General features: G+C 40.5%; 1 protein-coding gene across 2 annotated transcripts in view; it reads right to left on the reverse strand.

Moving 5' to 3' along the window:
* Positions 1-12,305, reverse strand: part of RELN (reelin) — a 500,016-nt gene that overhangs the window by 212,005 nt on the left and 275,706 nt on the right. For both annotated transcript variants that reach the window (XM_006137543.4, XM_075926876.2), the window contains one exon: positions 718-814. In XM_006137543.4, coding sequence (XP_006137605.3) covers positions 718-814 — 97 coding nt within the window. The remainder of the gene's footprint in view (positions 1-717; positions 815-12,305) is intronic.

Raw genomic sequence — 12,305 nt, forward strand, 5'->3', positions numbered from 1 at the left:
TTTTAGGGCCTGTCCCAAAGCACACACGCTGATTTTGATTATCCATTCAGCCAGCTTAGGGTTGCCAGCTGTCCGGTTTTCACCCGGACAGTTCGGTATTTTGGACTTCTGTCCGGTAAAAACCCCCCAGAGAATACCTGACATATATTTTCTGTTTTCCTTGGACGGATGGCTGGCGGCATCTGTGAGAATGGAGGGAGCGAGGAGCATGGTAATTTAAAGGCATAGTGACCCTTTTTTTTTTTTTTGCTTAACAAGTCTCCTTTTCTTTTTTGCGCAACCAATTTTTCTCTTTCTGTTTGGGATTTTTTGTGAAGATATCTGGCAACCCTAAGCCAGCTTGTGATCAGAGGAGTTAAATGATTTACCGAGGTGCACATAGGATGTCTTCAAGAGAACCAGGAATAGAATGCAGATTCTGATTCCCTGGCCTGTAACCACAAGTTAATCCTTTCTCCCTCATGGAGAAACACTTTTTTTTTTAAAGGCCTTGAATGAAATCCTGCCCCATTATAGTTTCCTCTTACTGTCATTGAGGCCAGAATTTCACCTGTTGTTTTTAAACACATCTAAAATATGGAGAACAGACACATGAACAACCAAATTAGATAGATAAAACCATTGACTAAAAATTTAGAGAAAACAAAACAGCGAATCATGAAACTGGAGAAAACATCTGCTGGGTCAAAATGCACATTTAAAAAAAATATTACAAACCTAATTTTCTCCAGCTGAATCCAATCTGCAGAGTTATTCTTTGTATAGGACACAATGATGCTGGGATCTGTGTAACTAAAGCGACATGAACCTGACCCTGTGAAGAGCAATAAAATTAAATGTGTTATAACACACCAGAGTGATGCATTATCCTTCAATAATAGCAGCTTCTGACTAAGCCCTTGTCACCATTATCACTTTTCCATATTTTAAATTCTTTGATTGATGATAAAATTTCCTATGATCCTGTTGCTGAAGGTAAACACAAAATAATGTATGCTTTGAGTCAGAAATAACGCAGAAATGATAAAGCACAGCACTGCAATGTAATCTTCTGTAAATTTCCCATGGGAACCTAAAATAAATTACCAAATAGCCCCCCTGCAAAAAAAGTGCATGTTTTATGTTGAAAGAAAACCTAAATATCAGAGCATAATCCATATGGGGGGAATTAAAACAGTGTTTTAGATCTCAAGAATAATACATGAAACAAGATATACTAAATGTGAGGAAAATATATGCAAAAAGTCTTGAGTTCTCCAAGACAGAAGTGTACTATAACAATTATAAAAAATAAAAAAGCTATGGAATGCAAAGCAAAACTTTAAAAAATCCTAAAAGCATCTTTGTAGCATTGTTATATTCAAAAGAGATCTTTAAATTTCCACAGCTTTGGAAGATTAAAATAAGAAATCATAGTGTAAGCTTCATGAAAGCATACAAATAATAAACTTTTGTTAATGATCTGGAAATCAGCAAGTATTTTACTTTAAAAATATGAATTAATTAAGCCCTATGACTCTTCTGCAAAGTAGATTCATTCATTCATTTCTGAATGGGCATCTCAAAACCCAAATCCAGCAATTTAGCCCACAATCAACATCCATCTAGGTAGTCAAATTCAACAAAAAATGCCTTCTGCAGAACACAATTAGCATGTACAACTTAACTATGTCCAATCGTATGACCACTCCACACACCCCAAAAACCCCCATAAAGGCAGATGAACCCTGCTGTGTGCTACGGAAGCGAAAGTTTTAGCTATTTTGTACCAACAATGAAGAGGGGAGGACCATTCACCATGAAAAAAAGTTTCAAGTATCAGCTCCCTCCATTTTAAAGAGAAGGGACTTTCTGTTGACTCTTCCTCTGACCACAACTGCCATAGAATCACATAAAGACAGACAAGGCCTTTCAGGCAGGAAGATTCCAAACAATTTGATTTAGGGGTTTACAGGTAATTAAGTACAGTTTAGCAAACTGCTGAGCAGTGAACACCAACTTTTTCAAATATGACTGCATAACAATAAGACTCCTGAAATTATATTTAGACACCTAAATAAATGGACTGATATTCTATATAGGAATGTCAAGTACTCAGTGCTTTTGAAATGCAGGTCACAAATTTACTTTCCCTGCAATTCAGTGATAGAACTGGGAGCATAGAGTCCAAAGAATCTTGATTTTCAAATCTATACTATATTGCAAGACTAAGATCATATTCTATTCCAGAAAGGAAATCAGAGGGAAAAATCCTATTTGTCCATCAACTTCCAGGGGGCCAGGATTTCTCCCAGATTCTTTGGAGTCTCTTTGAAATTATCCCATTTCTTTTTCATACCAACATTTAAAAAAAAGTTAAATTATCACTATGAAAACCATACTAAAGTTTTATTCCACTGCAACTATGTTTAATATGCTTAGTATAGGCATCGCTGCAACAAAGCTCAAAATAATAAATGTTGCAAAACCAGGAGCACTTTGAGTTGCCAAGCGCGCACCCCAAATGCCTATAAAGCAATTGTCTGTTGTTTATTTTGACTGACATGCCAGTTTTCCCCTTCTGTTTTAAAAACAAATGAAGTAAAGAAATGTTTAATTTGTACCCATCTGGCTGGGGTGGTCTGCTTTACTGAATGGGCATCTGTTGTTGACTTTTATGTTTGTAGCACTTAGGGGTTCCAAACTTTAATCAGACTCATTTATTTTATTTCAGAGGCTTTCAGTTCAAAACCAATGAACTTCAAATAGTTCATAATCACCAAAGCTGGTAAGAGGCTGACAGGCTAAACAGCAGTGTACTGAGTTTGATGTGTTAGAAAAAGAAGGAAGAAGTGCATACATGATAAAAATATACTGTGGGAGAGACATAAGGAAGTGATTTTTGTGTAATTTCAACTATTATTAAAGTCAGCTTAACGTGTTAAAAAAACAAAACAAATCAAACTATGCTGCTGTAAAAATGCAAATAGAAAAAATTCTGGTCCATAAATGTAAATCGAGAAGGGTCCCTGTGGGGAATGTAGGTTGTCCAAAAAATCTGCAGAAATGAAAAACGTTACCTGAGAAACCTGGATATCTCATGTAACAGTCTGATGATATTCAAAAATAACAAACAAATTATCTAACTCCCAAAAGGTATGGAAACACTCGGAAGGGTCTGTGCAAGGCAGATAAAGTGCTTCCTTTTGTTATTGTACAAAGAGAACCATAGCGGAGGATTGATAAGGGAAAGAGAAAGATTTTTTTTATTCTAATAAATGGGACAGGACAAATTAAAATTGGGAAAGTCAACAGGATCAGCATAAATAGCAAAGATGTCTTGATGACCAATAATTATGCTTTCATTAATGTTAAAATTTTTATCTACATTGTCATCTCAAACCCCAAATAAGAAAATCAGATCCTTTTTTACCCTAAGGGACCAGTTCTGCAAACCCTTATTTACAAAGGGTACATTTAATTTATGGATGTTACATATCGAGTTATTTACTAGACGAGTAGTCGATGGAATTTCCATAGACTACTCGATAGGAACTTCTGCATTCCTCCTTTGAAATGTACAAGAGTCCCATTTCAAAGGAGGAATGCGGAACTCCACTTGCAGACCAGGCTCAGTGGGAAGTCCCACTGACTTCGGGCTGCACATGGGTGCCAGCTTTGAAATGTACAAGAGTCCCCAGCTGGGCTCTGGAAATTTCAAAGTGGAAGTGCCCTCATGGAGCCTGGGTTTAGCGGGGGACTCCCCAGCTGACCCCGGGTTCTGCACAGCATTTCCCCAGAACCCGGGATCAGCTGGGGACTCTGCGTGCTGCGCTGGAACCCTGGATCAGCTGGGGAGTCCCCAGCTGTCCCCGGGCTCCATGCAGTGCTGCCCCTTTGAAACACTGCTGTGACGTTTCAAAGGAACGTTTCCACATGGAGCCCGGGGGTCAGCTCCATGCTGCACTGCTTTGAAATGCCGAGGCAGTGTTTTAAAGAAGCAGTGCTTCACAGCTGAGCCCTGGATCAGCTGTGCGGCGCTGTTGCTTTGAAATACCCTCTCCCCTTTGCTGCCTCTATCTAATGGGAGGGGGGTATCGACTCAACTAGCCAATAAGCATTTGCTTATCGGATAGTCAACTAGTTCTTAACATCCTTAGTATATTTATGCAGCAAACCCTCTTCCACCCAAACAAAAACCTTTGGCAGTAAGTTTTAAAGCATGTCTACACTGTACTAAAATACTTGTCACTGACTCAGGGTCACAGGCTACAAAATTCAAACATGAACACTGCAGCTGTAGAGCCTGAGCCACACAACCCCAAGTCAGCTGACCTAGGCCAGCCATAGGTGTTTTATTGTAGAGCCTGGGGTCAATTGACTTGGGCACACGGCTTGTTCCATGGGCTAAAAAAGGCAGCATAGCTCTTTGGACTCTAAGAGTTTGTCTACGCTGCAGCGCTATTTCAGGACACTGAAAGTATCCTAAAATATCTATTCTGCATCTTTGAAACAAGCTGTTATATCGAAATTCCTACGTCTCTGAAAAACTTGTTCCACAAAAATTAAGGGATGTTTCAGAATAGCAGATGAGCTATTTTGAAATTAACTCTAAATAAGCTATTCAGCTTGCATAGCTCAAAGTGTGTATCTTATTTCAAGCTAAGGGTGCAATGTAGATGCACCCTAAGAATGCTACTTATCACCTCTTAGAACACAGATTCCAGCCTGAGCCTGAATGGCAAGAATGCTATTTTTAGCCGAGGGCATGAGCCCGTCAGTTGGCCTGGGCTCTGAGACTCACTGCTGCAAGATTGCTTTTGTCTTGGGCTGTGTTGTACTGAACGGTAGGGTAAAATTCATCCCCATGAAGAAGGTCAGCACTATAGCTATAGGTTAGTCAGTGCTACTTCAGTCCTTTTTATTGTTTATTAAATGGCGCATGTACCTTGAGCTCACCCTCTACATAGAAATGACTTTAACACAACAGCTCTTGGATATATTAATTTGCAGTATGGATGGGAACTGAGAGTGCTCAACACCTTAAAGGTTTAGGTCTTAAATCCTATTAAATTACAGTAACTTCAAAACTGAAAAGCAGATTATCAATAATTACCACATAATATATCGGAAATGCTAATTATTTGCTATTCTTGGCATAGTCTTGAAGTGTTTACTATAGTAGGAATACAACTCCACAAAACTTGTGTTTATTTAAATACTATGAAAAGTCAATTGATGAAGCAAACTACTTAAGATTACTTAAGACACTTTTGGAGACCTACAAGTTTAACGTCTGCATTTATTTATCTAGATACACAAAAATATATTTTGACTTTACTTAAAAATATATGGTTTTTTATTCAAATAATAGAGGAACAGAGACTGAGGGCAGACTCTCTAGGGGAAGGGGAATGAATATGTCCTTTAAATTGCTTCCAGAGATAGTAATAAACAGTTTGTCAGCTTCAAGCAGAGCAGAAGGGGCCAGGATATAACACTATAAATCTTCAGTCACAGTGCCCTCCATAGTAGAGAATCTAGAGGACAATGTAAAATCCATCTAATGATGTCATTTACTAAATGACTTTGGAAATTGTACAATTTAATTCAAGAATACTCTGGTTTTGTACAAGCCACACAAACAGACAATAAACTACATACAGTGGTTGTTTTTTAAAAAGCCAACATTTACCAAATTACCACACCATAGGATGTAAGACACCAGTTATTTCCTAATCAAGTGCAATAGTGTGGTTACTGATAGCAAAAACTGACTTTCTGATAGCAAGTATATTATTTTTCAATTCTAAATGCTGATAACTGACTAAGATCACCTTGAAATAATTATGTTTGACCAAAAATTAATAGTAGCTTGTCTGTTCCCCTCACATACACAATCAACCTTTTCCCCAGCATTTGATTGACCTATATTTCTCTTTCTTTGCAATAATGTACTTCCCATGTGTCTTTGTCTGAAATTAGTAAATTTGTAAACTGCAAGTGACGAGAAACACTTCTCACAGAGATATTTTCAAAATGGTGCAACTATCACTGACTGTAAAGGAGTTAAAGCCTTATGGATGAGAAAATAAGTACAACCCAGATTGAAAATTACCCTTCAGCATTTTAAAATAACTTAAAAAAAATTCCTCATCTTATTTAAAAAGTTACAAATTTTTGATGTTAGGTTTGGTTTTAAGAAGATCATTGCTTTGTTGTAGGTAGTTTGGGTATCGAAGCCTACTGACCGCTATGCTTACCTGCATGCCTCCAGCTTCCATCCTGGACACACCACACGATCCATTGTTTACAGCCAAGCAATGCATATGCTCCAACAATGCATATGCTCCAATACAACCGCATATGCTCCAACCCCTCAGACAGGGACCTACACCTACAAGATCTTCAACAAGCATTCTGTAAACTTCGATACCCACACGAGGAAGTGAGGAGACAGATTGACAGAGCCAGACGTGTACCCAGAAGCCTCTTGCTACGGGACAAGCCCAAGAAAGAAACCAACAGAACACCACTGGCCATCACCTACAGTCCTTAGCTAAAACCTCTCCAACGCATCATTAGTGATCTTCAACCCATCCTGGACAATGATCCCTCACTTTCACAGGCCTTGGGAGGTAGGTCAGTCCTTGCCCACAGACAACCCGCCAACCTTAAGCATATTCTCACCAGCAACTACACACTGCACCATAATAAATCGAACTCAGGAACCAATCCTTGCAACAAACCTCGGTGCCAACTCTGCCCACATATATACACCAGCAACACCATCACAGGACCTAACCAGATCAGCCATACTGTCACTGGTACATTCTCCTGCACATCTACTAACGTTATATATGCCATCATGTGCCAACAATGCCCCACTGCTATATACATTGGCCAAACTGGACAGTCCCTATGTAAAAGAATCAATGGACACAAATCTGATATTAGGAATGGCAACATACAAAACCTGTAGGGGAACACTTCAATCTTCCTGGACACACAATTGCAGATCTCAAGGTAGCCATCCTGCAGCAAAAAAACTTCAGGACCAGACTTCAAAGAGAAACTGCTGAGCTACAGTTCATCTTCAAGTTTGACACAATCAACTCTGGATTAAACAAAGACTGTGAATGGCTTGCTAACTACAAAAGCAGCTTCTCCTCTCTTAGTATTCACACCTCCAGATCAGCTACTGGAAGTGGGCCTCATCCTCCTTGATTGGATCCACCTCGTCATCTCCAGCCTGATTCTGGCCTGCATATTTATACCTGCCTCTGGAAATTTCCACTACATGCATCTGACGAAGTGGGTCTTTGCCCACGAAAGCTTATGTTCCTACACTTCAGTTAGTCTATATGGTGCCACAGGACTCCTCGCCGCTTTTGCAGATTCAGACTAACACGGCTACCCCTCTGACCTTTGATTTATTGGACCCTATGCAGTACTATTAAACTGGTGTCCCTATGCCCAATAGCAGACCGGGGTGATGGATGACAATTTTTTAGAGAAACGATTTTATAATCTTCAGCAACAAACTAGTGAAATATTTTTAAAGCAAATTTTAAACTAAGATCCTGTAGACCAGTATTTCTCAAAGTGGTCTGTGAATCAATTCTGAGAAAGCTGCTAACTGGCCGCTCCTATTTATTTACTAGCTTCACAACCATGGAGCCTCACTGCTCCCACTGGCTGCAGTTTGTTGTTTGTAGCCAAGGGGAGCGGAGAGAAGCAACATGCACTGGGCTATGGACCACTCTGACAAACACTGCTGTAGGCTAACAAAGTAAATTCAGAAACTGACAGTGTTTACATGAGGTTGGCAAATGCCTGTTAAATGGCTTCACTATCACTTGAATGTTTCAGTAACAGGTTCAGTGTTCTGCTAATAGGTCTGGCAGGCTTTTTCAATTAACTAGATTTTTAAGTTAACTAGATTCTCTCCAGAGAAAGCAGAGCCTCAGAACAGGAATGGGAAGAGGCAGGTGGGTGGACATTAACATTCAGTACTAGTTGTACCTCCCTTAACTGGGACTCCCTGGTTTGATAACATCCATGGTCTGGCATGGAGCATAGATGTTCCTGGACCACAGAGCCCAGGAAGAGGGAGGTCTGGTGGTCGGGCAGGAGTGTCATAAGGGGCACCAGTGACTCAGTTGGGAGCCCTGTGTGTGCGTGTGTGTGTGCATGTGTGTGTGTGAAGGATGGCATGAAGGGGAGTTCTGGCCCCAGCAGAGCTCTCTGGCCTCAGCAACTGTGGAGCTCTAGCCTAGCAGTGGCCATGGATCTCTGGACCCCGTCCCTGTCCGCGAAGCTCTGGAACTCCAGCCCAAGCCCCAGTGGCAGCCAGGGAGCTCTGGCCTGAGCCATGGAGCTCCAGCCCCGTCCCTCTGCTCCAGCCCCAGCCCCAGCTGTGGGGTCAGGCAGCTGCAAAACACTTCCCTGGCTGCGGAGCCAGGCGGCTGAGGAGCTCTGCCCTGGCTGCACAGCTCTGGCCCTGGAGCTCTGGCCCTAGTAGGAGCGGGGCTAGGGAGAGCTCCAGGGGGCTGAGGCAGCAGTGGGGGCAGGCTGGAGCCCTAGCCCGGTGGCAGTACGGCCACAAGGGGAGGCACCTTCCCTGGTCCGGCAAATCCCCTCGTTCGGGACCATTTAGGTCCCGAGGGTGCCAGACCAGCGAGGTCCAATCTGTAGTGACCCAAATTTTGGGGTATCCTATACAGCTGCATATGTGTATGGATGGCTCTGTGCATATTACCTTTTAAAGTTAGTGTCCTCTAGTCATAGAGGAAAACCTGGCAGCCCTGCATATCCAAGAGGCAATGAAAATGTTGGCACTACTTCAACTGCCCAATTGCCTTATTCGCAGAGGGTATGTCTACACTACCCCGCTAGTTCGAACTAGCGGGGTAATGTATGCATACCGCACTTGCTAATGAAGCCCGGGATTTGAATTTCCCGGGCTTCATTAGCATAAGCGGGGAGCCGCCATTTTTAAATCCCCGCTGCTTCGAACCCCGTGTAGCGCGGCTACACGGGGCTCGAACTAGGTAGTTCGGACTAGGGTGCCTATTCCGAACTACCGGTACACCTCGTTTCACGAGGAGTACCGGTAGTTCGGAATAGGACCCTAGTCCGAACTACCTAGTTCGAGCCCCGTGTAGCCGCGCTACACGGGGTTCGAAGCAGCGGGGATTTAAAAATGGCGGCTCCCCGCTTATGCTAATGAAGCCCGGGAAATTCAAATCCCGGGCTTCATTAGCAAGTGCGGTATGCATACATTACCCCGCTAGTTCGAACTAGCGGGGTAGTGTAGACATACCCAGACTGATTCTTAGGAGAGGATGTTGTTTGATCTCCTGAGGGAGCTAAATAGTAACATGTGTTCTCCCTAAATAAGACTGGAAAGAAAGAAACAAAGGAGAGAAGGAGTGATCTGCATCCGTGCTTTGTCACATAGAGCTGTTTTGGAGATTTGTAAAAATGTAACCAGTACCAAACACATAAAACTAGAACAGTCCAGTTTACAGAGTTTCCACTGGGAGTAGGGGACATTTATTGCCAATTTTGGTCTTTTTGTCTGGACCTTAAATAATGTGATTTTTGATTTCTTTCAATGCCATACAAAATTGCTGTGGATAAGGTACTAAGAGAACCGGAGAGAAGTACAACATTCAGGGAAGAATGTTAATTGTTAACAAGGTGACACAGTCAAACACAGATTATGGTAAATTATGACTTTTTTGAAGTTCTTAAGAAGTTTCAGATTTAGTATTATTAATGTAGTGAAATGATTAGATTTTTACTTCCAGCTATTTGACTCTCTTAGGGGGTAACTGGCAGAGAAAATTAATGTCTTCTTGGGCCATTGCTTTCGTGCATGTCAGATTTATACAAAACAGATATTGGCCTCTAAGACTTCTTCATAGCACTGATAGGAAGCTTGTGTTTCACAGAGATAAAGCAGGATGTCAGCTGTGAGGATGTCAATTTTTTGTACTTTATCATGGATTATGGTGACTTGAATTTCTAGAGAATCTCCAGATAAACAACTTGAAAATGGTTCAATGGATAGAGCAAATGGAAGAGTTAGCTTGTGCTTGTCTTTAAGAAAAAAATTCTAAATTTTTGTTCAAATAAAGGAATGCACATGAAAAACTGTACAGCAGTTTGATGGCTAAAATTGGTGCTTGAAAAATAAGTGAGGGTCCAAAAGAACCTTTCACATATCTTCTCTAAATCTGATGCTAGGCTGCTTCATTCATCTGGTTAAGCTGATGAATGATGAGTAATGTTTGTTGAGTATTATGGTTTGTGGCTTTCCAGACTGGGTAGTGTGAATTACCGTTGGTCAGAATAATAGTATATTTATTTATTTAAAATATTTTTATTGCACCTCTCTATTTAAAATATTTGAGGTGGCTTACAATTTTTCACAGGTTTTGTGTCCCCCCCCTTTGGGCTTGTGTATTTTACTATGTATATATATAAAAGTAAAATACAGAACCCCAAAAGTCAGGGGGACATAAAACCTGTTAAAACTAGTTGCTAGTTTGGTAATACTTTTGTTTGTTTTTTATTCTCAAAACTGATGAATACTGGTTGCTATGACGTACAATCTTTGGAATTTTATCTTTCACAGCAGAAATAGGCTATCTTACTTTGTCATAAGAGAGATGAAATATTGTATATTGAGTACTAAAAGCTTGTGGCAAACACCATGTAAAACTTACTACTAAAGCTGTTCTGCCCCGGAGATTTATCATATCCATTACCTCTTATTATCTCTGCTTCAAATTGTGATTTTCTTTCTTAGTAACCTGCAAGATTTTGAGGTTGTAAAAACCACCATATTTATTTATATTGCCAGGAGGAGTTGTTGAGCAGGAATAAAGATTTTGTAGAATTTTAAAATTGCCTTCCATTTCTTTGCTGTATCTTTTTTATTGTCTTTGAGTACAGTTGAAGGTATAAACTTTAGGCATTAGCAGGATGACATCTTAAACATATGCCTGGCTTTATGTTTTTCAACATATGATAGACCTACTTGTGCTCTCAGTGTGATAATGTGATCAAGTTGCAACTGACTTCTTAAACTTACGCTTTTGCTTCTTGGAAAGCAACAGTTGTCAATTACTAAATATCTTTTCTTTTCTTTTCTTTTCTTTTCTTTTCTTTTCTTTTCTTTTCTTTTCTTTTCCAAGACCAATTGGTCTTCTACAGAGCTCTTTTGTCTCCCACAATAACCTGTGAGTAGGGTACCCCATTGTCATTTATTTCAAAATATTATTGTACATGTTATTGAAGTATTGGCTTGCTGGGTACAAGGAAATGTATCTAACCCCATTATCTATGAGTAATTTTCTTTCTGGACTGTATAAAGTTTTCTGCCTCTGTAAAAGTGGGAGAAACATCCTGAATCAGTAAGATTTCTCTCACCCATGGTAGCCTGTAAAATAATTGCCTGTCTTTAGTATTATGTAGGCCAAAAATGTCAGGTCAAGGTGAAAGTCACTTTTTGCAGCATCCAAAAGACTGCCTTTATTTATATCTTATTTTATTTTACCTGTACTTCTAGCAGTTTTAAAATATGTTAAAAAAAAGCTCACTAGATTGAGGTTTTCCATTTCTTAAGTAGACCCAAGAGCTTTATACTCAGTTGGAGACTTCTATTTTGTTTCACAAGAGCTGCAAGTGTACGTTTGAATTGATTCAGATGCTTTCTACTTTTTGTTCAACAGCTATAAGTGTATTCTGAAATCTAGGCATCCTTTCAGTTTGCCGGTCAAAGGAAGAGGCCCAATCCATGGCTTTTTACAGACACCACAGCTCCATTATCTGGATTGTCTGTTTTGTACCCACTCTTTGACAGTTATGAATTTTGGTAGCCTCTCTTAATGCTCAGAAAGGAATCCACTGAATATTGGAAAGTTATCTCTATTCTCAATTAGTCAAGGACTTTCAATATGAGCTTGAAATGAAAATATTACAGAGATCCAGTTGGAGACTGCTGGAGACATCTACCCATCAAACATGAAATTCCATTCTATTTTTTGACATACACATATGCACTGAGCCTATAAAATACCATAAACTCACATACTGAGTGAGAAGTTCCACTCAGATGACAGATTCTTCCTAAAAGTGGAAGGGTGCCATGAGGCTACATTCCCTCCATGGCTCCAGCCCTACTCCTCCTCTTCCCCCAAAGTCCCTGCCACTGGTAAAGCCAGAAGCAAGAGTCGGGCTGGGGATCCTGAGCGCCTCCACCTGCCTGGGGCACGAGGGCTTGAGAGCAGCCCCCTGGTAGAGGTCCCAACACC

The sequence above is a fragment of the Pelodiscus sinensis genome, chromosome 1 (genome assembly GCF_052426305.1).
Source record: "Pelodiscus sinensis isolate ZL-2025 chromosome 1, ASM5242630v1, whole genome shotgun sequence".
Taxonomy (NCBI): Eukaryota; Metazoa; Chordata; order Testudines; family Trionychidae; genus Pelodiscus; species Pelodiscus sinensis.